Raw genomic sequence first — 24165 nt, forward strand, 5'->3', positions numbered from 1 at the left:
ATCTCACTTTTTTACTTTCCAAAACTGCACTTACATCCTCCGTGTCTGGTATGTGGCATGAAACAGCTCAGTCTAACGATTGTCAACACGGAGTCTAATTCTAAGACGTATTGGGTCACGCCCTCGGTATCTCGTATGTGACCTAAACTCATAACATGTGTTTATACGAGTTAGAACTACTCGCGTCTAGATGATACATAGTCCGATTCCCTATTGCAACGTACGAGCACATTTGCTAGTATGGTATAATTGACAAAAGATCATATCAAGGGAACTAGCTTTCTTGGTTATTAAGTTTTCTTCATGTGTGATGGACTTGGACTCTCCTTGGCCAATCAGATTCTTGAAGATAACTTTCCTTCAGGGCTTACTAATTCTAATTGGTATATAGGGCTGATTGGTCCAATAGATCTAGAGTTAGTTCCCTACCAAAAAAGTCCAAAGTGTAGTTCCCTAGCCTATAAATATGTAACTTAGGATTCTATGATGCCCTCCCTCACAAGTACAAGATTATTTGCTGGTGCTAGGGTTTAGTTTTGTCATCATCATCATCAAGGTGATCAAGTGCAAAAATCATTGGCATTGAAGGAGTGATCATATCAAGAACCCTTGAAAAGCATTGGGTTGTTTGATCTGGATCTATATCAAAAGTGAGACCTGCAGTTGGAGAGCAACCAAAAAAAGATCTGAGCATACAAAGGATCACTGAAAGTTTTGGAGCTTTTCTTTTATCTGATATCTAATCTATATCAAACTGCAATTGGGAGGCAACTAGGCAAAAGATCAAGATTTAACTGCATTCCACAGGTAAAGTTTTTTTTGTGTGTTTATAGTTCTGGTTGTGTTCCTTATTCAGATTGGCTTCTCTGTCTTCCATCATGTACTTAATTGCTTGCTTAATTGCTTAGGACCTTTCCAATTCTCAAGGTATCTTTAGATAGATCTCTTAATTATACCGTTGCGATTCTCTAGGCATCTTTAGATTAGATCTATTAATTAAAAAAAAGAAACCTTACTGAAGAGGACAAATATATATACACGGTAAAAAAAAATAGGCTTAACCGTCCCGTCCGTTCGTCTGGCCGCGGCCTCTGTCAGGCGTCAGTGCGTTGCCCCGTCGATTGGACTTTAATCGGCGGGACTGCGACCGCGAGTGTCCGCGCATTAGCGGCTCGGGTCGGCGCCCTTCGCCATTTGCGTCGCCGTCGCCGGCCCGTGTCTGCGTTCTGAGTCGTCGGCCGGCTCGCCGATCTCCGCGTGCTCGCGTCGGCCGTTGCCCGTTGGTGTCCCGGCGAGGCGGCGACTCGCTCGGCCATGCAAACCGGCTCTTCACCGCTGGTGCTGGGCGGTGCTGGGCCGCATTAATCTTGGGCATCCGGCTTTGCTCCGGTAGATGTTAGCTTTTATTTTGTACATAACTGAATTTTGGGTCACAAACTCAACAGAGACCTCATTTCGTAATTATCTCCATCTGACCAAATTACATGAAAAGTTTTTCTGGTTTATTAAGAAATTATAAGAAATTCTTCATTGTGTATTCACGATTTTACCATACATGGTGTTGCAGGTTTGCAACTGCATTACATGTTCACGTCCTCACTAACCGCCCCCACTACTCCTACTTGCCATTCCATTTGAACAGGAACCACCACGCGGAAGTGCCGACGTGCTACACATGGACGCGCACAGAGACACCAAGCCCTTCGTCTCCCCCATCACGGCCACCGCCATACAGCGGAGCCTCCACGGCCCTAGCGCCCGTCAGCCGCCGGCGTTGCCATCGGAGCACGGTGGCGCTCGAGTGTTAGCCGGCCTGCAACCGCAAGCTCAGCCTCAAGCAGCAGCGTGCGTCCTGAGCCGGGCCGCTTCGGAGCTGTCGGGCGGTGTCGGCGGCCGAACCAGTGGCGCCGATGAGGCACTCGAGAGTGCCTCGGCTCGTCGTCCTTGCCTTTCACCGCGGTTGAGTAGGAAATTCTGGAGCGCCGGCGATTATGACGCGGCGGCGACGGGCTCTGCGCCGCAGCCTCCGAGTATGTCACTATGCTGAAGTTTTTTTTTGTGCGAATTCTGTTATTTCTTCGTAGCATGTATGCCTCTACGCTCGATGTTGACCACTTTACTCCGTTGCAGGTGTGCAGAATCGCATGTGCATCCACCCTGAATTTCTCCACTCCAACGCAACTTCGCATAAATGGCCATTTGGAGGTAAGCTTTTGTGTAGTTTCACCGTTCCCACTATTGCATTGTGTCTTACTTCCTTTTCCTTGTTACAGCCGTGGCAGAGTTGTTGGATAACGCGGTGGATGAGGTAATTGAACAGATTCATTGTCAAGCCACACGCTTTGATTATTCTGGGTTAAATGTGTGATTGGATTATATTTGGTCAAACAGATAGAAAAGGGTGGTGCTACAAGAATATTGTTGGACAAAATCATTGACAAACGGAATGGATCACCAGCTTTACTAGTTCAAGGTTCTGATTATTATTATGTTAATGTGACAGCATTTTCAAGTGATATTTGATTACCAACTTATAAACTTCCCTAGTCATTTTTATGGAGTTTTTTTTTTAATTTCAACGGGGGGAGGCGTTCCCCACCTGATTATGTAGTTTGTGTGAACTAGAGAGTTTGGTCAATGCTTGCATCATAATGAAGCTTCTTTTTGAATATTTGGATAAATCTGGGCATTTTTTTTTTGAAAACATATAAATCTGGGTATGTATGCCACTGTAAATTTGAAACTAACAAAATGCATACTTTCTGGTTACCATACAGATGATGGTGGAGGCATGGATCCTAATTCCTTGAGGCGGTGCATGAGCTTTGGATTTTCAGAGAAACAATCAGGGTCTTCTATTGGACAATGTATTGCCAACTTTGTGTCATAATCTGCAAGTCATCTTCTGAAAACCAATTGTCTAACATTTTGGCATTTACTACTCTGAGTAGATGGAAATGGATTTAAGACTAGCACAATGCGGCTTGGGGCAGATGCTATTGTTTTTAGCCGCTGCACAAAGAGCGGGTACCATATAAACTCACTTAGATCTGTTTCCTTTTGCGAACTACTTTTCTTTGTCCATTGAAATAATGGCAAGTTATTACTTGTTCTCAGTGAGCCTACACAATCCATTGGCCTCCTATCTTACACTTTCTTGGTGGAAACTGGACAGACAGATGTTGTAGTTCCTGTGGTACGTTGTGTGATTTTATTTTTTATTTGTTTGGCATAAAAAACTACATGTATACCCACTTCCCTTATTTCTGATGACACCTTTTCTCTTCTTAGGTGGATTATAAATGCAATCTAATGAAAGGACAAACTCAGAGATTGGAGCGTCATGGTTCAGAGCTATTCTCCTCAAATTTGTCAGTGTTGTTGAAATGGTCCCCTTTTGCAACAGAAGAAGAGCTGATGCAGAATGTATGCTAAACCTGCCATCCTTTTGAAGTCTAGAGATACAATATTTTGTTTAAAAAAACACTATTTATTAGATCAGCAAACTTAGACCTTCCGAAGGTACAAGCTGGATAGATTGCTCGCTAATTCAATACATGCCACAACTCATGTATAGAAAAGCATTTAAAATAGTAAAATTCAACAATTGGTGTAGCTACTGCAATGTGATTTAGTATTTATTATTAATATATCGATTATCCAAAATTCTAATGGTTGTTGCAATCTATGGTTGATGAGCAGTTTTGTGACATTGGTCCACATGGCACCAAGATTATAGTGTTCAATTTGTGGTCCAACGATGATGGTAAATTGGAGCTCGACTTTGACATGAACCCAGAGGTATAACAATCAAATATGGAGTATACCACTTGAATGTTTTAGCGTAATCATTGTTTTTGCTGTTAAAGTAATATACTTAACTTTGATGATTGCTTCTCTTGGACAATTTTTACCAGCTGTGTAAAACTGATATTTTAAAATTTATTGTGTTTTGTAGAATGTTTTTTAAGAGGACACCTGCATTTAACCCAGCCTGCACTTCTTCGCCGAGCTGACTTTTGGCTAAGTCCATAAATTTACCATAAGATGGGTAACTTAGAATTTGGCTAAGTCTTTAAATTTACCATGAGATGGACATGCTGAAATTTGTGGGACAGACATATGCAAAAATGGCTAAGTCTGAATTATACTGACTTGATATTTGAGCACTTAAAACAACATAGAAATACTTAGGATAAAAAATGATCTAGGGTTCATGTTGATGAACGAGCTTAAAAATGTTTCTAAGTGTTGGATCAATAGTTAACACCCTTTTTCATGATGCAGTTTTGACCACAATAAAACTATAGTTTCTTTTCTAGATATAAAGTTTGACCTTTAATAGAACTTGTAGTTTGAGTTGAGTACAACAAACTTTATTTTTGGACCTAAACCTAAATCAATTTGCGATATTTTATCTTCCAAATTTGTATAGCAACTCAATTTAATACCTTACTACGAGTTTGAGTACTCTCTGAGGATATGACAACAAAACAAGTCTCGTCAAGTTTGGACTTAGCCACGGTAAAAAATCAGACCATCTCGTGGTAAATATACATATGTTCATCTTATGGTAAAATCACAGATTTAGACAGATTGTAATATATCCAAGTCATAATAAAATTCAATATGTCATTGCCATGGTAAAAATTCAAATTACATATCCATGGTAATTCTAGTCTCTAAGTCATGGCAAAAATTCAGACTTAGCCATTTTTGCATATGTCTGTCCCACGGTAAAAATCAAATTTGACAACGTCCAAGTCATGGTAAAAATCCAGGCTTAACAAATTTCAGCATGTCCATCTCATGGTAAATTTAAAGACTTAGCCAAAATTTTATATATCCATCTCACGGTAAATTTAGGGACTTAGCCAAAATTCTAAGTTGCCGGTGATTGTGAGGTAGGGTGAAGTGGCGAGAAAAAAAACCCGAGACGGAGGAGAAATAAGAGGAAGAACGCTCGGAGAAGAAGTGCAGAATGCAGGTGGCTCGGCGTCATTCAGACTGGCGCCGAGCTCGGCGCCAAGATCGACGGCGCCGAGCCCCTGGCAGGCCATTTTCCCGTGCCCAGGACCTCGGCGCCAGTGATCGTGGCGCCGAGCTCGGCGCCAGTCATTCTGGCGCCGAGCCAAAGGTCCATTTCTGAAATTGTTTTCGTCAGGGATCTATTTGAGAGAAACTTTTAAAAAAAGGGCCAAATAGTAAAAAGTTCGGACGCCGTGACTCGGCGGCCACGGCCAGCGCGTGCTCTGCCTCTGCAGCTGCCACCTGCCAAGAGTTGCTACGAAAAATGTGGCATGGCTGTATGGGATAGTCCACATTATTATGCCCGTGCCTTGATCAATCTACTAATTCCAATCTTTAATTTTTAATCTACCTAGATCTTCACGTACTGATGATTATTTGGACAGGTGGGAATCTTTGCGTATTGGTCCTGTGAATTGTGACGTAGGCTATTTGCCAAATACTACGGTACTCATTACCTACTAAGAGGTAATTGCTTATAAAGAAATCTAAAATTATTGTTTTCCCCATTTTATGAATTGGTGAAATAAATAAATTTAGTCCAAAAGGCCTTTTTACAGTTAAATCAGTGTATAATGCTCTCACCTCTAATGATTCTGGCCCTTATCACAAGAAAATCTGGAAAGGTAAAATGCCTGCTAAGATTCAAATTTTTCTATGGTTAGTGATAAACAATGCAATTCTGACAAAAGACAACATGATTCGGAGAAGGTGGCAAGGTGACCCTGCCGGATGGGGGCCGCTAGCGACGAATCCCAGTCCGAGGTCGGAAGCTGCAAAATAAGTTAGCAGTGCAATAAATTTTTTGAAGATGCCAGGCATTGGAGACCAGAAATCATCAGATCAGAAATCAGTTGAATACTTCTATAATGCTAGTCTTATGTGTGATCTTTACAGTTGGTAACAACAGCATCTGTAGGTGGCAAACACCAAGTTCATATGTTTTGACAAGCTAACTGCAACTGAACTTGTGCTTATTTTATAGAACTGAAGGTGTGAACCTAACAAAGAAACCAATAAACCACAGCAGTTCCCTCTAACTAGAGTAGAACTGAAGGCATGAAACTATCACAGAAATCACAACCCTTTCCCTCTAACTAGAGCCAGCAACAACAACGGGAGCCTGACGAGTTGTGAAGAAAATGCCTTCATGTGTGCAGTGACTAATATTATGTAGGGGGCATTGCTCCAATACTCCTCTTTTACAAGATGCATAGATTTCGGAGAAAATTGCAATTATAGGACTCCAAACAACGCGCTTCGTAATTATAGGACTCCAATCGTCGACTTCGTTAAAATGACCCTTGAAACGTTGGCTTCTTGTTTTCCATGACATTAAGTGTATTTCACCTCTTTTTGAATCTTAATACACGTATTTTGTCGCTAAGATGCCCCTTTTGCCCTTCTGCTGTTAGGAACGTTTCATTCACGTTGGTTGGCTGGTGCAGGGTGCTTTTGGCTGGCTGGCCGCCATGTACAGTTAATGTGATAGTCATGCTTGTCAGTTAACGACATATGAACATTCACATCGATTTCAGAAGGGAAAAGGAAAAAGTTTTGTTCTGCTGTTCAGTTTACGTGATAGGCATGCTTGTCATCAGTTATCATGTGGTTAGTCAGAATTCGTGAATCGCATCACGGCCAAAATGTCACTCTGGTCAGGTGGAAGTATCGCGTCTTCCTTCTCTAACAGCACGAATATGCTGCCGAGTCACGGAGCGCCGCGTTTTTCTTCTCTTCTGATTCTGAATCGCTGCTGTTTCATCTCTGTGCCACTCGATCTAAGGTTACGGGCTCGCGAGTCCTCTCCGTCGCCCGCACACCCCCCGTACCCGCAAGGCCAAGACGCCGCGACTGCGCCCTTCCGGTCCGCCATCCACGGCCCGCGCCTCTGTTCTTGTCTTCTCCTCCTCCATGGCTGGTGCCGGCGGGCTCCTCCGCGAGTTCGCGTTGTCCTCCGCGCTCCGCCAACAGTGTCTGACAATGCCGCGGAAGGCACAGTGCACGTGTTTTCTGAAATTTTAGCATGTTCAGTTTCAGAACCTACTGCACTGCAAACGGGGCGGCCAAGCCAGAGCCGTCGAGCGGCTGGGGCTGGGGTCGAGCGTGGTCTGCGCCTAGGGCCGCTAGGGCACCGACGAGCGGCGGGAGGTCCAAGTCGTCGGCCTCTTGCCCATCCATGGCGGAGCGTCGAGGAACGACGGCGGCGTCGGGTCAGGGTTGGGGCGTACGAGAAGGGTAGACGAAACGATAGGAGGATAGAACGATCAATCGCATGCAAAAGGGGTAGAAGGGCAAAAGAGTCACAAGAGAAGAGAAATACATGTATTTAGATTAAAAATAAATTGAAATACACCAAATGTCATGGAAGACAAGAAGCCAACGTTTCAAGGGTCATTTGAACGAAGTCAATGTTTGGAGTCCCATAATTGCGAAGCGTTGGTGTCCTATAATTACAATTTTCTCTAGATTTCAAAGCAACCCATCTATTTAATTACCTTTTTCTTAATTATTTTCCTATTGGGTCCCGTATGGGTCTGGCCCATCCAACCCAGCCCAGTTTCAGCACGACCCAATCTCTCTAGATCCCCTTTGTTCGGAGGCTCCGTTAGTTGAACGAGATGGCGCCGCCCATTCACGAGGAGGCCGGAGCCGTAGCCGGAGGGCTGACGAACCAAGGAACAGCAGCCGGCGAGCGTAATCTCAATCGAATCATGAGAATATCCATGCTTGTAGCTTCCAGAACCCACAAGTAATTCTTGTCATCTTTCTCAGACAACCACTAATCATGTCATCGTTGTTTATTCACCTTTAACCAATTCAACATTATCAGTAGTAGAACCCAACCTCCGTCCAGGTGGGCCGATCACATAACTGAATATTGTGTTGTCACTCAACCTTCCCATATGCCAAGACCATAATTGAACACCAGATCAAAATTCAAAAGCACCAAAGGCGGCGGGCATCAGGAAGGAGCACCGCCGACAGCCCTACGCCAAGTACCCGATCAAGCAGGACGTGGTGAGCGGCACCATTGAGCATGTGATGAATCGGGCGAATTCCGGCGGCGGCAGCTGCACAGACACGTCAGGGCTGGACTCGGGCTAGGTTGGATGGGCTGCACCTAGTGGCGGAGCTAGCGCTGAAAGAAACAAGGGCCCAACGGGCCTCAAGAACGAAATGCTACAGGCTGCATGGCACCATGAGCTACCAGATACTCCGTAGCTAGCAAGCTTGCATGCAGCAAGCATCTAGTCAGTCAAGGTCTAATGATAGGGACAAAACGGCTATGCATGAGCCATGCCAGTAAACAGTGTGCAAATATGCATGCACTTACATAACGACCATGGAACTTGATGCACGGCAAGAGGGGACAAAACAGCTATGCATGAGCCGCCTAGGGATGAAAACGGTACGGATATTTTCCGACCGTATTCGAAACCGAATCCGTTTAGAGGGGTTGAGATCTGTCCGTATCCGAGTCCGGATATCCAACATCCGATACCGTATTCGTATCCGAATACTCAAATCGCATATTTATGATGTCGATATCCAATCGTATCTTATCCGACATAGTTGACACTATCCGTATTCGAATCCGAATCCAGACAGAAATATAAAAACAAATATAACATCGGTGATATCCATCCATATCCGATCCGTTTTCATCCCTAGCCATGCCAGTAAAGAGCTAGTAACCTTCTTCAGCAGGTTGGAGCATTCTAATCCTCCATGTTGGGAGAACAAGCCCATCACTCAAAAGTTTATCAATTGTTGCTCAAGACTTCATGCCAAGATTTTCAAGATCTCCAGGAAGCTCAACAACACCGCACACATTCTTGTTGTAAAAAAAAACACCGCACACATTCTTGCTTCTCAGGCTTTGAATACCTGTACTGATCATGAGCACACTAGCAACATAATGTATACTAATCAGAATGATGTACAAGCTTGCCCTACTAGGGAAGCTCTCAAACATGTATCTGAGGACACTTTCCTATCATTGCACAGGCGCCTTCAGCTGGGCTCTGGGCATCGCATTTCTCCGGCAAGCCAGCGTCCGTCCGTGAGCCTGCCTGATCGTCCACGCCACCTCACTGCACGAGCTCGCCAGCTCGGTCTCTGCGTCGTTTTGTGCCATCGAGTCATCACTGCGTAGCTGTGCTGCACTGCACTGCACTGCTGCACAGTCATCTCGCCGTGCAGCGCCACGCCGTCCACGCCATCGTCAGCAGTGCCTCGACGTGACCTTTACGCCGACGCCGCGCAGCGCCCCGCTCCTGCCTACTGCCCCCTGCATGCGCCGCTGGCCACATCGTTCCTGTGCCCGTGCCCGCGCCCGCGCCCGCGCATTGCAGCTGGAAGTTTGGAACGATGGGGCACATGCTGGCTCATGGCTCCTGTCAGCCAAGAGAGAGGGAACCCAAAAAAGGATTGTTCTCTCTCCACGACGCATCTCCAGCCGGCGTGGAGGTCGCGTGGGTTCGCAGGCAGGTGGCCGAGCTCCGCCGCCCCATCACCGGCCGCTGCTCCCTCACCGGCCGCGCGAGGTCCCATATCCGGCTACGCAAGGTCCGGCTCCTCCCCTCCCCAGCGGTGTGCGGGCCTCTGCCCCCTCACCGGTCGCTGCTTCTTCCCGACGGCGCGCGTAGGTACGGCTCCTTCCTGGCGGCGCGTGAGGTCCTTCCTAGCGGCGGCGCGAGTTCCTTCCCCATGTCCGGCGGCGGCGCGAGCTCCTTCCCCATGTCCGGCGGCGCGCGAGCTCCTTCCCCTTTGAAAGGTCGAGATGGCGGACTAGAGGGGGGATGAATAGTCTTTTCTAAAACTTAATGCCTGGTGCGGGCGTGTTGGAGTAACATGACGATTGGATAGGCGGTGCATGGCCTACATGAGCTATTGTTAGAAATTTAGGCATTTTCACTATCAGTTTAATCCAGAAAAATAACATTAGCAGGTTTGTGATGACATATATGTGCATGTGTATATCTTTAACGAACGCTATAGCATGCAGAGATGACATACAGATGAATACAGTAATAACGAGTACAGTAATCACAGATATTAGGGTGTACCCAGCAGAGGGTCCTATGCCGAGGGCATCAGAGGCTCCATTCGCAATGGTCGACATAGTGCGTTGCTCGAAGTCGCGGACCACAGTCGATGTTCGCAGTGCAGTCCCACAAACAGATCACCAGGAAGAAGACGTATGTGGACGAGCAGTCGCGGATCGCTCCCCAAAAACCTAATCGCCGCACACCCCGTGCAAGGTTCTCAGGTGGACGAGGGTTCCGGAGGCACCTGCTCTCCCGCTCCTCTGTGCGCGTAGAGGTACGGGACGGGGAAACCAGAAGGCTGCTGAAATGTGATTTCTCTCGGTAGCGGTTACGGAAGACGGGGTCTGGACTGATCGAGGACTGCGGATATATGGCTGCGACAGGGGAAGGGACGAAGGCAGCGGAGAATCCCAGGAGACTGAAAGCGGAAGGGACGGTAACTGACGCAGTCAGTTCGCCTCCAGCATCAAGGAGCGAAAACTCCCGTGATAATGTGGATTTAAGTAACACCCCTAGTGTTACGAGCTTATTTAGAGCCACGATTTAAGCCTAAATAAAACTTTCGAAACAAGTTTCTCGTCTTTTTATTTAAAACATACGTGAAGCGATAAGCGAATCTTGTGTGACTTAGTTTCGCGGACTCAAATTAAGCGCTCAAGTTAAATTACGCAGTGCGTAGAAACACTTAGGAATGTCGAACAATAACCCTAGCAAATAAATAGCGAACGATTTGTTCTAGTAGATTAAGCAGGAAAAAACAACTTTTATAAATAAAATAAAATCCATTAATAAATGGAACGATATACATATATATAGCGTTTGAATCAAATTTAAATTTGAGCTTTGCGGAAAATTTTCTACGCCTAGACGTTATAATTTGTGTAAATTAGTAAACTATTATATATTTGTACGTCTAAGTTACGACGATGACTCTATAGCAAAGTGCTAAAACAAGCTCCATTGTTGATTGGACGGGTGGTTGTCTGCTGCTCTGCTCGTTATTGTTCGCGTCCAGATGCCTCTGCTGCCAGTCCATGTCTGTCTCTGAATTCTGAAGTTGCTCTTTCGAGCTGAGCAACCGACGTGCTTGTGTCAGAAGCACGTGGTCCTGCTTCCGAGTCAACTCGTGTCAATTTCGCGCGAACGTCACGCCAAGCCTGGGCCTCGTCCTTCCTTGTCTCCGTCCGCCCTCTGGCGTGCGTAGGACCTTTCCTCCCCCCTTTTCTTTCCTGCTGCCATAGGAAGGCGACCCAGGTCCTACTCGTTTGCTCTCTCTCGCTCGGTTTTCTCCTCTGCGTGTGCGTGTCAGTGCCGGTGCTGTACCGCCAAACAGCGCCGAATCCGTTGCCCGAGCCGCTGCCATCCCGCGCGTCGACGCTCGCAACCTGCCGAGCCGCAGCGCCCCTGCCGTCCTTCGTGAGCACCCCGCGCGTCCCGCGCCGGCGCCCTTCCCGCAGCACTCCTCTCGCTGCTGCTTACCGCGCGCCTGCGCCCTCCCCGCGAGCAGCTTCGCCTCTCTCCTTCCCCTCCGCAGTCAACGCCATGGCCGCGCATAGCTCCGCCCCTCCTTTCCGCTGTCCGCGCCGTCCATGCCCGTGCTCGGCCATCGCCTCAGTCGCTCAGGCCGAGCGTCACCGTGCCGCGCTGCCGTGCACCACGCCCGAGCCGCAGCAGCCGCAGTGCCCCACCACTGTCCCGGACGATGCCGTTCCGCCGCCTCCACCTCCACGGCACCGCAACAGCCAGATGCTCGCCTTGCCATTGGTGTCGAGGTTCTGCGCGCCTGCAACGCCTCTGCGACCGCGCCGGACCTCGCGCTGTTCCCTTCCGTGCGCCTACTCCGCGGTCCACGCGCCGCGGCTGTGCCGGTGGTCTGCCGTTGCGCGCGTGTGTGCCGAGTCCGTGCATCTCCCCACGCTACTACACCTCCGACCGCAGCTCCACGCATTGCCGCACCATGTCCGCCGAGCGGACCTCCTCTGCTCCTGGGAAGGAAGATAAGGAGGGCATGAATCCAAGAAGAAACGTAATACGGGGTCTTTACTGCAAAATACATGACTCGAATGAATAGTGTAGTTAGGACTACAGATCGATTTCATAAAACTACATGGCCCTTTTTGCATAATGTACGCGCCCTCTCTGGTTCATGGCCGGGTGGGCTGGCTGTTGGGCCGCGGCCTGCGCGCCTAGCCTGACCGCGCTAGCTGCCGGCCTACCACCACCCGCTACTGGGCCGTCTGCGTCGTCTGTCCGCGCGTGGGCTGATAGCCACGCTAGACCGCCGCGCGCCACACCGCGCTGGGCCGGTTCGCTGCCGTCGTGCCGGGCCGGTTTGATTGGGCCGCTGGCTGTTCGTTTCCGCGCTGGGTCGGCCTGCAGCGCGTGCCCGTGGGCCGTCCACTGCTGTGCGTCTGTGTCGGCCTTAGTCCGCTTGTGCCTGGGCCGGTCAGGTGTCACTCTCGCCTAGGCTGCTCTGGCCGCTAGGCCGCGCACGTGTTGTGCGTCTGTGGCCGTGGGAGCGGCTGGGCCAATTTGGTTGCGCCGGCCCTTTTCGATTTATGGAGCAATTTCTAATTTAGTTTATAAATTGAACTTGTACAATCAATATAAATTTGTATAGTTGTCTAAAAATTATGAAGCCAATTTTGTTAGTTTCCTAAAATCACGATCTAGCTATTAGTATATTGGGTTCACATAGTTTGATAATATTTTTGGGACCTATATAATTAAATTGAGATACTTAACATTATAAAAATATAAACTTATAGGAATTGTTGTGATCAATTGGTTATAGTGTTGAATCTGAAATTTCTACAGTAGGCTCCTAGCAATATTAGGTAATCACGGTAAATTTTATAGCTCCGGAATAATTAGTGTGATAAATAAATAATGATGTACTATTTTGAATAAAGATTAAATCGATAAAACGGAATAAAGAAACACCTTGGCTTATATAACTAAAATAATTATTGGGAAATGAAGCCTTATCCGACAACGTATATATGTAGTCTAAGTATGGTCGTCGTTAGAACTAGCCCGTTAACTCAAGAGGCGTACGTCGTATTTTACGAGTCACGATTGCAGTCGATTAATTATGTCTTTACATTGCATCACATTGCATATCATATAGGTACGATGATGGATCGACGGATCAATTAAAGGGTGATTGGAAATCCGAAGATGGTGTGATGGTATTCTCTCCAGGAGATGATGCAATGTGCTTGTTTTTCAGCAGTTACTAACTTTTTAATATATCTTACCCAGGCAAGCCCCGGTGCATAACCTCTACTTTTCTGCAGTTTAAATTATATTTATGCATTAAGTTTAAGGAGTTGAATGAAACCCACTTGCATATATATCTTTATCCTATGAGTCTTACTAGTATGATAGGATCGTGTAGATTGCTATGCTACAGGACTCCAATATAAGTCGAGTGATTGCCTGTCACTCGCGAGAGATAGGAAATATATATTACCGAATTATTATCACTTGGAAAATATGAATGGTGAAAATGATAAATGGTGACCGGGTAGTGATATAGTTTGGGTATTGGTGGGTGTAAGAGGTTGTGTCGCCGTGGACACGTGGCATGGTTTGGTTACACTGTTTTCCCTGTCTGTGTCAATTAAGGACCGATCGTTGCATAAGATTCTAGGCAAGTCACGGACTTATTATCCCGAGCACATACTTGTGTATGGGCGCTTGGAAGACTTGTTGCTCTCTTGTCGCGGATCCAGCTCTTTCTAGACCGACTGTCAGGGTTTTATTTTGGTGGATGAGGTCCTTGCACCGCACTAAGTCCGGGACTCAGGGGCGAGGGCTTGGAGTCCCAGTTTGGACGGGGACCTGGACACCCGGGACTGAAGAGTGATGGGTTGGTCCTGCTTATGCCTGGGGTACAAGCGGGGTGTGTGTTTTCGGGGTACCCAGCTGGGGGCATTGATTCGCGAATCGCCAGGCGATCCGGTACGGCTTGTCTACGGTTTAGCATCATAGTAAGAACTAAAAGATGGAAGATGGAAAAGGAAATATCTGATTGCTTACCACTTGCTTGAAAGTAGCACATGTGCTTACATAGAATGGTTAGTTAATGAACCAATGTGACTATTAATAAAAATCTAATATAAGGACGCACGCTTAGTAATGCTTTCTGTAATGCATAAACCTACAAGCCAGATAGCCTTGCATATCCTTGTAGTCTTTTCTTTTTTCTTGACGGGTAAGTCTTGCTGAGTACAATTGAGTACTTAGGGTTTTATTCCCCCTGTTGCAGGTGACAGGTGGATGCTAGAGCTGACCCTTATGTGTAGATACCTCCTGGTGGGCTCAGCGAGGATTCCTTTACGCTGTGATCGTAGTTTTTATTTACAACTCTCACCAAATGTTTTTATAAATGAAAGTTTTATAATCTGTTGCCGTAGTTTATTTATCAATACTTCATCATGTCATGATTAGATATTCATTTCCACTATAATTCTGATCACATGTTTATATTCCGCTGTTCAATTAAATTGTTATAACTCTGATAATATGATTTCATTCCGCTGTTATATTAATAAATATTAGACTCAGATGTTGTATTAAAAGTGATGTAAGAAATGGTTCAGAATGATGTAAGCTTTATTCTCTCGTTTGTGATCCTGATTGCAAAAATGTGGATTTTCGGGTTCTCCCCTGGGGTGTGCCTGACGGAACCGAGTAATTTAGTGTTCTCCCTCGAGTGCTTAGTGTCTAATGGAAGATAAGCACTCCTATGAGGCATTAGATTAGGCGGTTCTGCCACAATTTAAGTGGCAAAAGACTGGCCATGCCCGCCCGCTCGCTCGCCGCCCGCCTACCTGTCTGACACGCCACACCACGCCCACGCCCACGGCCTCGGCCCGGCCCGGCCCGCGCCCGCGCCCACTCCCACAGCCATGGCCTGGCCCGGCCGGTGGCAGCGCGCGTGCGCATGTGGCACGCATTTATCCTTTTCTCAGCTTCTTAATTTGGATGAATAATTTTTAACTATATAAGCTGAGTCAACGTTCAGTCAAAATCCCATATGGTATTAAACCATACAACACTTAATATTACGTACCATATAGTTTTATTTGATTATTAAATATTATATGGGCCAAGCCCATATTATATCCACCAGCTATCTCCTACAACTAAAAAGAACAAAGTGTGGACATTTTTTTGGTGCGACATTTATTTTGGTTTGTCCGTCTGCTCACGCCTGTGATCCTCTGAAAGGTCCTAATATGACTAAAGGGGGGGTGAATAGCCTATTTAAAAATCTACAAATCAACTAGAGCAATTTGATTATTATGACAAATAGCGTAATACAAACTTGCTCTAGCTCTACAACGGTTGCAAGCCACCTATCCAATAATTCTAGTTGCAATGATTACTTAGGCACACAAACTTGTTATGTAACTACTCATTAAGAGCTCTCAATCTTGCTACTCTAAAGAGCTCTACTAGATGAATGTAAATAATAAAGCAACCTCTCAATTCTAATTACACTAAAGAACTTATATCAACTAGTTTGTAAGAATGTAAATAAGTGAGTAGGGTGATTATACCGTCGTGTAGAGGATGAACCAATCATAAGATGAATATATAGCCGATCACCGGAAGAATGCTAAAGACAAGAGACAATCGATTTTCTCCCGAGGTTCACGTGCTTGCCAACACGCTACGTCCCCGTTGTGTCGACCAACATTTGGTGGTTCGGCGGCTAAGAGGTGTTTCACAAACCTCATCCACACGATGGGACACCGCAAGAACCGACCCACAAGTGAGGTAACTCAATGACACGAGCAATTTACTAGAGTTACCTTTTGGCACTCCGCCGGGGAAGGTACAACTCCCCTTACAATCACCAGAGATGGCCACGAACAATCACCAACTCGTGCCAATCCTCTACCGCTGCTCCAACCGTCTAGGTGGTGGCAACCACCAAGAAAAACAAGTGAAATCTATAGCGCAACATGAATACCAAGTGCCTCTAGATGCAATCACTCAAGCAATACACTTGGATTCACTCCCAATCTCACAATGATGATGTATCAATGATGAAGATGAGTGGAAGGGCTTTGGCTAAACTCACAAGTATGCTATAACAATGAAAATGTGCAAGAGAGTAAGCTTCAACCGACCATGGGGCTTAAATAGAAGCCCCCACGAAATAGAGCCGTTATACCCCTTCACTGGGCATAACGCGGGCTGACCGGACGCTGGACCTCAGCGTCCGGTCGCCCGATGGATGCCACGCGTCACCAGCTTTAAACGTGGTTCGTCAGATTTCAACGACTACGAAGCTGACCGGACGCTCCAGCAAAACTGACCAGACGCTAAACCCCAGCGTCCGGTCGTTTATAGTAAGGGTCGAAATCCAGTTTTCTTCGACCGAATGCGTCCGGTCCACCTCGACCGGACACAGACCAGTGTCCGGTGCAATACTCTAAACACTGCGTCGCTAAGTCAGCGCGATCGGACGTAGCTTCCAGCGTCCGATCAGACCGAGATCAGCATCCGGTCAGTGGATGATCAGCTGGACTGACTCCACTCACCTCTATCTTCTTCACCCTTGTTCAAAAGTGCTAACCACTAAGTGTATCACCTTGTGCATATGTGTTAGCATATTTTCACAAACCTTTTCAAGGGTGTTAGTGATCCACTAGATCCTAAATACATATGCAATGAGTTAGAACATCTAGTGGCACTTTGACAACCGCATTTCGATACGAGTTTCACTCCTCTTAATAGTACGGTTATCTATCCTAAATGTGATCACACTCTTTAAGTGTCTTGATCACCAAAATAAAATGGCTCCTATCAAATATACCTTTGCTTTGAGCCTTTTGTTTTTCTCTTTCTTCTTTTCCAAGACTAAGCACTTGATCATCACCATGCCATTACCATTGTTATGATCTTCATCTTTGCTTCAACTCTTGGAGTAGTGCTACCTATCTCATAATCACTTAGATAAACTAGGTTAGCACTTAGGGTTTCATCAATTAACCAAAACCAAACTAGAGCTTTCATTCTCGCCTGCTTTGAAGGAAACAAATCAATCACCTGAGGCCACATGCATGGAAGGAAACGATAATCATGCACCACGCAATAGAAAAAAGAAACTGCCATCCCTGCGATCCCCGCCTGCTTTAAAGAAAACAAATCGATCACCTGAGGCCACATGCATGGAAGGAAACAATAATCATGCATGGAAGGAAACAATCATGTGGTGCCCCTCTCTCTCGGTCAGATATCTTTCATCTCCACATAAACCGGATCATATGATATTGTCCATAATTTGGAGGGTATTAAATTTAGGCTGGGTGCATAGTAGGTCACCTAGCTTTATTCTTGCAACTTCTATCTCTTTATGTGTTAGTCTTTGCCAATGGTATAATTTATTCGCAAAGCTCAAGCAAGACAATTGGCAAAGATCAAACAAGACGACTCAATGAGGTTGGCCCTTAATTTTTGTGTTTTCAGCATGCAGACCTGAAATTAAAAAGTGGCTGCTCCTTGAGAACATCAGTGGTGCCAAATAAAAGATGTGCAGGTTATACATGGTGAGACTAGTGAACCTTCTGCAATTTCCTAAACGAATATTCCCACCATTAGTATATAGGTTTATTCCCCTACGTTTCTTCGTGCTCCTATTAGCATATAATATGAAAGTATTATTGTGTTCATCACGACTTCCAGTCACTACTCCTATTAGCATATACTTCCTCTGCCCTAAAATATAAGTCATTATAGGATGTGTGCAGGTCAAACTTTCTCAACTTTGACTAGATTTGTAAAAAATACGTGCAATATTTATATCTCCAAATAAGTTTATTATGAAAATATATTCAATGGTCTATGTAATGATACTAATTATGTATTATAAATATTAATATTCTTTTATATATAATTGGTCGAAGTTAAAAAAAGTTGACTTCTCGCGAAGCGAGAATGAATTTTATTTTGGGAGAGATGGAGTATATGAATGCAGTGTTGAAAATATTTTAACACTCAAGTTCGTCTCTGTCTGATTGGTAAGCTTAGACATCATAATGGCATAAAAAATTTTGACTCTCATGGACACCCTCATGGATCAGTGCAAAGCATCCTAATCCTACATCATATACAAATGGCAACCTTAAAGTTATGATATTTTCAAAGGGTGGACAATAAAGATCATCTTAGACGTTCTGTCATTAGAGTATATACGTGCAGGCACATAGGCATGGTGGTGCAAGTGAGCAGCCAGCAGGAGTCGAGAGTTAGGGGGTGTTTGGATTCTAGGACTAAACTTTAGTCCCTGTCATATTGAATTTTTAGATATCAATTAGGAGAACTAAACATGAGCTAATTATAAAACTAAATACATAAGTTGTGGCTAATTCGCTTGCCAGCGCCGTATACAGGATGGTATGGAGATGTGGTGGAACTTATTCGTGGATTTATTGGCGCACGAAAGAAATGGATATCGGAAATCTCTTTCTGACGGTATAAAAAATGATCTTAGCCGCATCACGAAAAGATCTACACAGTAGAGTTTGTGAGCCTGCGACGCCACACTCTTTGTGACTATGTAAATTTCATGAACTTAGCTTTTTGGATTAAATGTCGCTTTAACGTTGGTCATATATTTTTACAGTATTGTTATCTTATCGTGCAATCCGTATGTTTTTAGTATAAAAGTTTAGCTGTTCCATAGCAACGCACGGATACGAATCTATTTGCATATATACTCGAACCTGTGTGTACATGATTATATAGAGATGCAGCGGAACTTATTCATGGATTTATTGGCGTATGAAAGAAATGGATATCGTATAATTCTTTTTACCGATATAAAATATTATCTTAGCCGTATCACGAAAAAGTTTATACAATAGAGTTTGTGAGCCTGCGACGTTGCGCTCTCCGTGACTGTGTTAATTTCATGAACTTTTCTTTTTGAATTAAATGTCACTTTGACGTCGGTATTTAATTTAACAGTATTGTTATCTTATCGTGCGATCCGTGTGTTTTTAGTACAAAAGATTTAGTTGTCTCATAGCAACGCACGGGCACACTACCTAGTAAGTATAGAAAACGAGTAGAGAATGTTTAACCTAGCACATTTTTGGATAAACATGCATATATGTTCTGGGTGCACACTTTCCCGCCTAAGTCAAATAAGGACCATTTGTTGTCTAGACCATGTGTCTAAGTTTCGAATGTCCCTTCACATACTTGTATCATGGGGCCAGGAAGGCTTGCGTACCTTACTTGTCATGGTATCCGGTTCCATCCGGGCCGACTGGTATGGAGGCAGGGACAGGTGGAGCTCCAAGGGCAACAAACTACCACATATGCTGCAGGGTTGGATTTGGAGTCCAAGTTGTGCGGGGACACTGGACCCTGTGACAGGTTTGGGAAGGTCTAATCTTTCTGTGCTTTTGGGTTCAGACAAGACGTGTGTTTGGGGTACTCAGTTGGGAGTCATCGGTTCACTGAGATGGTACCTGCTTGGCAACTGTCTAGCATTGTAGTAAGAACTAAGAACTGCAACATAGATAATGACTTAAAATGTTTATGTTTGCTTGCCACATACTTGAAAGTAGTACATGTGCTTACATAGAATGTTTAGCTAATGAACTAATCATGACTGCTAAAACTTTGAATATAAGGATGCACTATTAGTAATGCTTCCTCTAAGTTCAACAAACCAGCAAACTAAATAAGCCTTACATATACTTCAAGTCATTTTATTTTCTCCTGTCAGGTAGGTCTTCTTGAGTACACTTGAGTACTCAGGATTTTATTCCCCATGTTGTAGGTAACAGGTGGATGCTAGAGCTAACTCTTGTGTATGGATACCTCCTGATGGGCTTATCTAGGATTACTTTTACGCCGCAATTGTAGTTTTTATTTATAACCACCACCAAATGTTTTTATAAAGAAAAGTCTTGAAACTCTACTATCATGTCTTGTATAATTGTTTACATTATTTAAATGTTTAAACAAATAGATGTTTATTTCTGCTGCAACTCTGGTCACATGTTTATTTATGCCACAAGATAAAAAATATGTAAACCTGAAATATATCAATTTTTACTTATGTTACACTATAATTGTTCTTTTTGCAGTTGTATAAAATTTATGTTGTAATAACTCTGATTTTATATAATCTTGTGGTGTATAAAATGGACTAAGAATGTTGTAAGATTTATTCACTTATTTATGATCCTATGAAAAATGTGGATTTTTTAGTTCTCCTATTGGGTGTATTCAACGAAACTGTCTGATGTAATGTGCTACCCGGGTACTTAGTGTCTAATGGAAGACAAGTACTCTTGGAAGTGGATTAAATTAGGCGGTTCTGCCATAAAGAAGTCTCCAAAATACGTGGGCACATGACTCAACAAACACTTGGAAAATATCCCGAGCATATACGGGCACCAGGACTCAACAAAAACCTAGAAGAAGTCCAGAACCTACACGGGCATCAAAACGCGAAGCAAAAGTCTTCGCACTATCGAGGCATATTATATGAAATGACTAACCATCTTTTGCACAAAGTAGAAAGCAAGTGTCTTTTTGAGTGTCGAAAAACTTACCAGCAAGTTGATATTCGACGAAACTATATAACACTCAATCTAAGTCCCTAAAATGCACCCTATCAACTTAGATGTATTTTTGTGTGACTTCTCTGTCCTTCGGCAAAAGGAACTTCACTAACACCTTTGGCGTCTACACCAACACTGCCTCCGCCGACACCTTCGGTGTCTACACTGTGTCATCGCCTTCGCCAAACTCTTCAGCATAAGGGGCTTTGCCACCATCTTCGGCGACTACAACAACATCGCCTCTACCAAATACCTTTGTAGCAGGGTCTTCGCCTACACTTTTAGTAAACCAAAACAACTTGCCTTAGTCAACACAACGACATGAGGGGCTTTGCCGACACCATCAACGTCTACATCAACATCGCCTTCGCCAAACATATTTGCAGGGCGGCACTAAGGTCTACCACACCTTCATCAACCATTTCGGCTTGAGGGGCTCATCGATAACTTCGGTCCGGACATCTACTTCCACTACTATGACTATGTCGGCAACACCAAGCGCAGTTGAGGATTTGGTGACAAGCGCCGGCCAAGAGGAGCTAGGGGAGCATATCGAAAGACCAACCACTCCGAAGGGTGAACGCTTTTGCCCGACGCTCTTGAGAGAAGATTTGGAGGCTTCACGACAACCTTCTTTGACCACAACTACTTTGACTACGATGACTACACCCATTCTCGAAGAGAGCTATAGGAAAAGACGGACATGCCGAGTGAAGCCGATGAACCATGTCATAGGAGTGGCAGAAGGAGATGAAGCCCAACAATGAAGACATCAGGAAGGTCAACATCAAGGCACTTGGACCTAGAAGCCTCATGAGTGAGCACATGTATAGGCTAGAGTTGTGTGTATGCTCTTTTCTCCATGCTTTTTTCCGACAGGGTTTTTGGGATGGAGTTATTGAGGCAAGCACGTGTAGGTTGTGAAGGGCGATCCTCGCAACCAAAGTTCGAGTTGTATTTGTGCCTCTTCTTGTATGAGCATCTATTAGGTCATGCAGTACCGACCATAACCTAGTAGCTGAGGGGCTTCTTGAGGGAAGCCCATATTGCATATGGGCCAAGTCTCCACACTGAAGAGCCCAACTAGTGCCAGCGAAGTGGCATGTAAAAACCACCCCCACCAAGGTGCCGCTTGTAAACATACATTGCCTATATATAGTGCCCAAGGGCATGAGGGCAAGAGACTCCCACCCCCTTACTCATTTTTGTGCCCTCAAAATTCTAATGTGTCCCCCTATTCACTGCCAAGCTCTCTGTCCTCTACTCTCTTCATAACATGTTCGGAACACTAGTCCTAACAAAAATAATCTAAAATAAACTATTATTCAGAGAAGCGAGAAGAGAGTAAGGCATGTTTTGAGATCTAGTATTAAATTAACTTTTCTTCTGAAGCATAAGCTATGAAGTTTGTCTAAAACCTGAAGCATCCAAAACCTATTAATTCATAATATGGCCTTCCATATGTATTTATGTGATGGTCCAGCGTTGTCCCAAAGATGTGTGCCTTGTGAACTCCTGTAATCCAAGCACCACATTGCACTTTATTCACAACACCCCTAAAAGTTTTTTTGGATCTATTTTAGTCATTGATTCATACATCTGAACTATCTTTGATAAGACATTAGATCTGTTGTATGATGGCACAAAGGCTACTCTTTCTACGCCCTTAAGGTATCTATCAAATCACTGACCTAAGGAGATTTTTGTGTGAATAAAATGCCTCCAAATGTTGGCAAGCTTTTTATAGTCACTTGCCACTCAGGAAATGAGAATCCTTGTCACCTCAGCTCAACCATTGTGTACAATAAAATCCTTTATACCAATGTTGCCCCCCAGTCTTGAACTTATGATGTGCTTCCACAAATATATCAACAAGACTTTTTGCAATTCTACAACCATGCGTACTCAGATTTTTAACATTGCGTCTGATTATGTACATTTGGATTGGGTATAGAGATTGTGTTAACCAAATGAGCGCCATTGTACATAATCCTGCAACAATGTGTTTCTGCAAATTTATTTCAATAAGATAGATTTTCTAACAGAAAGCACAACAACAATTCTAAGATAAAATAATAAAACCTCAGTTGTGCATTGACCTTTGACAACTCCTGAGAAGCTTCGGCCGCAAGTCAAATATTGAGTTATGTGACACACCATGGGAATGTATGGAAATCTCATTGTCTAATCTAAGAATATGAAGTTCTCCAAAGAACATCCCAAGTCCTCGATTACTTCCCTCAACGATATGCATTATTGGTTTGTATCAACTAAAAGCGATAATCGACCATGCATATGATTTACATAAATAAGTGTCTTCTTAGCCTTTTCCTGCAATTAGAACTACTCCTAATACATGTACTTGTCAAAACCATAGTTGTGGAGTGCACCCGAATTCTCTGTTGCTCACACCAGACTTTAAAATAACAATTTTGCACAATGCACACATGATGGTTGGGAATTTCTTTAGCTTTAGTGGTGCACACCAGTTGCACATCAGAGCTATCTAGTACTCATACTCATGAAAAAGTACACAGTAAGAGCATAATAGATAGTTGAGTGCGTAGGGCTATATATAGCTTCGTTGCCCCGGTGTTAGAACTCTTGGCCCCAAGCCTCATACACATACAAGAGCCACTTAGAGCCTCTCCACTCACATACTTGACTTGGATTTCATCTTTGAATTTGAGGCCAACATTCTAGTACATTGCATTGAGTTATTTCAATGAGTGGCATTGGAAGATTGTTGAGAAAGCAATCGGGTTTTCTTGTTACTCTTGATGGTTGCCGCCACCTAGACGGCTTTGGTGTTATTGACTCCATCAAAGCACAACAAGGAAGATTGTGTTGGTGCTCAGGAGATTGATTTGTGTGGGGCTATTGAGTTCATCCCCACCCGAGGGGGCAAAAGGCATCTCTAGTAGAAAAGAAGTATTGAGTAGAGTCATGTTATATCCAACATGAGATCAAGTGCTCAAGGTACGGAGACAACCTTGTAGGGTTGTTGAAAGCTTGATAGACGGGCCAACAAGCCACCTCAATAAAACCAGACTACCAAACCATGAAAAATGATAGTAGTGCTAAGTTCACCATTAACCATGCGAGGTGAACCCACTTCGCCTGCACGCTCACTGTAGGCTAGTCCTTCCACTTCAAAATATTGGAACTCGTCACCGATCGACTTAGCGACTTGTAGCTCTATGACTTGGAGCCTCCTTAGGTGGAGGAGGCCCTAGTGTGCTGTGCCCTTAATGGCATGACTCTCATTAACGTAGATGCACTCAAGCGTCGGGTCGACGCTTACCTCGGGCCTGATGTCCCACCCGAAGATTGTCGCCACATGTTCTACACGTTGGCCAACACCTTTGGCTAGCACTCTAATGAGGTACCCCTCCTGCTGGAGAGTGACTTCTACAGTTCCATGGTTGAGTTCCCTCTTGGCATGAGAAATGTGTCATTCGTCTTCTAGAGTGAGCTCGTGC

The 24165-nt window shown here is 44.6% G+C and overlaps 1 protein-coding gene across 3 annotated transcripts; it reads left to right on the top strand.

Annotated features, from left to right (window-relative positions):
* Positions 1–1658: 1658 nt before the first annotated feature.
* On the top strand, positions 1659–5913 carry LOC136522908 (protein MICRORCHIDIA 6-like). 3 transcript variants are annotated; one of them, XR_010776008.1, is made up of 12 exons: positions 1659–2030; positions 2131–2205; positions 2274–2308; positions 2392–2473; positions 2778–2867; positions 2952–3027; positions 3118–3196; positions 3292–3426; positions 3703–3801; positions 5415–5496; positions 5589–5654; positions 5740–5913. XR_010776008.1 is itself a non-coding variant. In XM_066516702.1 (11 exons), exons 1-10 carry the CDS (start codon positions 1676–1678, stop codon positions 5448–5450), a joined length of 1062 nt encoding a protein of 353 aa, XP_066372799.1. In that variant the 5' UTR covers positions 1659–1675; the 3' UTR covers positions 5451–5496; positions 5694–5913. The 3 variants fall into 3 exon arrangements, 2 of the variants coding, with proteins under 2 accessions (XP_066372799.1, XP_066372800.1); XM_066516702.1 differs by lacking the exon at positions 5589–5654 and having other exon boundaries at positions 5694–5913; XM_066516703.1 differs by lacking the exons at positions 5415–5496; positions 5589–5654; positions 5740–5913 and adding an exon at positions 3959–4963.
* Positions 5914–24165: the final 18252 nt, after the last annotated feature.

Source organism: Miscanthus floridulus, chromosome 18 (genome assembly GCF_019320115.1).
Source record: "Miscanthus floridulus cultivar M001 chromosome 18, ASM1932011v1, whole genome shotgun sequence".
Classification (NCBI taxonomy): Eukaryota; Viridiplantae; Streptophyta; class Magnoliopsida; order Poales; family Poaceae; genus Miscanthus; species Miscanthus floridulus.

What these genes read in the sequence shown, in the direction of transcription:
- LOC136522908 (XM_066516702.1), top strand. Translation starts at nt 1,676, where the DNA reads ATGGACGCGCACAGAGACACCAAGCCCTTCGTCTCCCCCATCACGGCC. An exon ending in AGCCGCTGCACAAAGAGCGG is followed by an intron (nt 3,028 to 3,117) that starts GTACCATATAAA and finishes ACTTGTTCTCAG; the next exon opens with TGAGCCTACACAATCCATTG. An exon ending in AAGAAGAGCTGATGCAGAAT is followed by an intron (nt 3,427 to 3,702) that starts GTATGCTAAACC and finishes GTTGATGAGCAG; the next exon opens with TTTTGTGACATTGGTCCACA.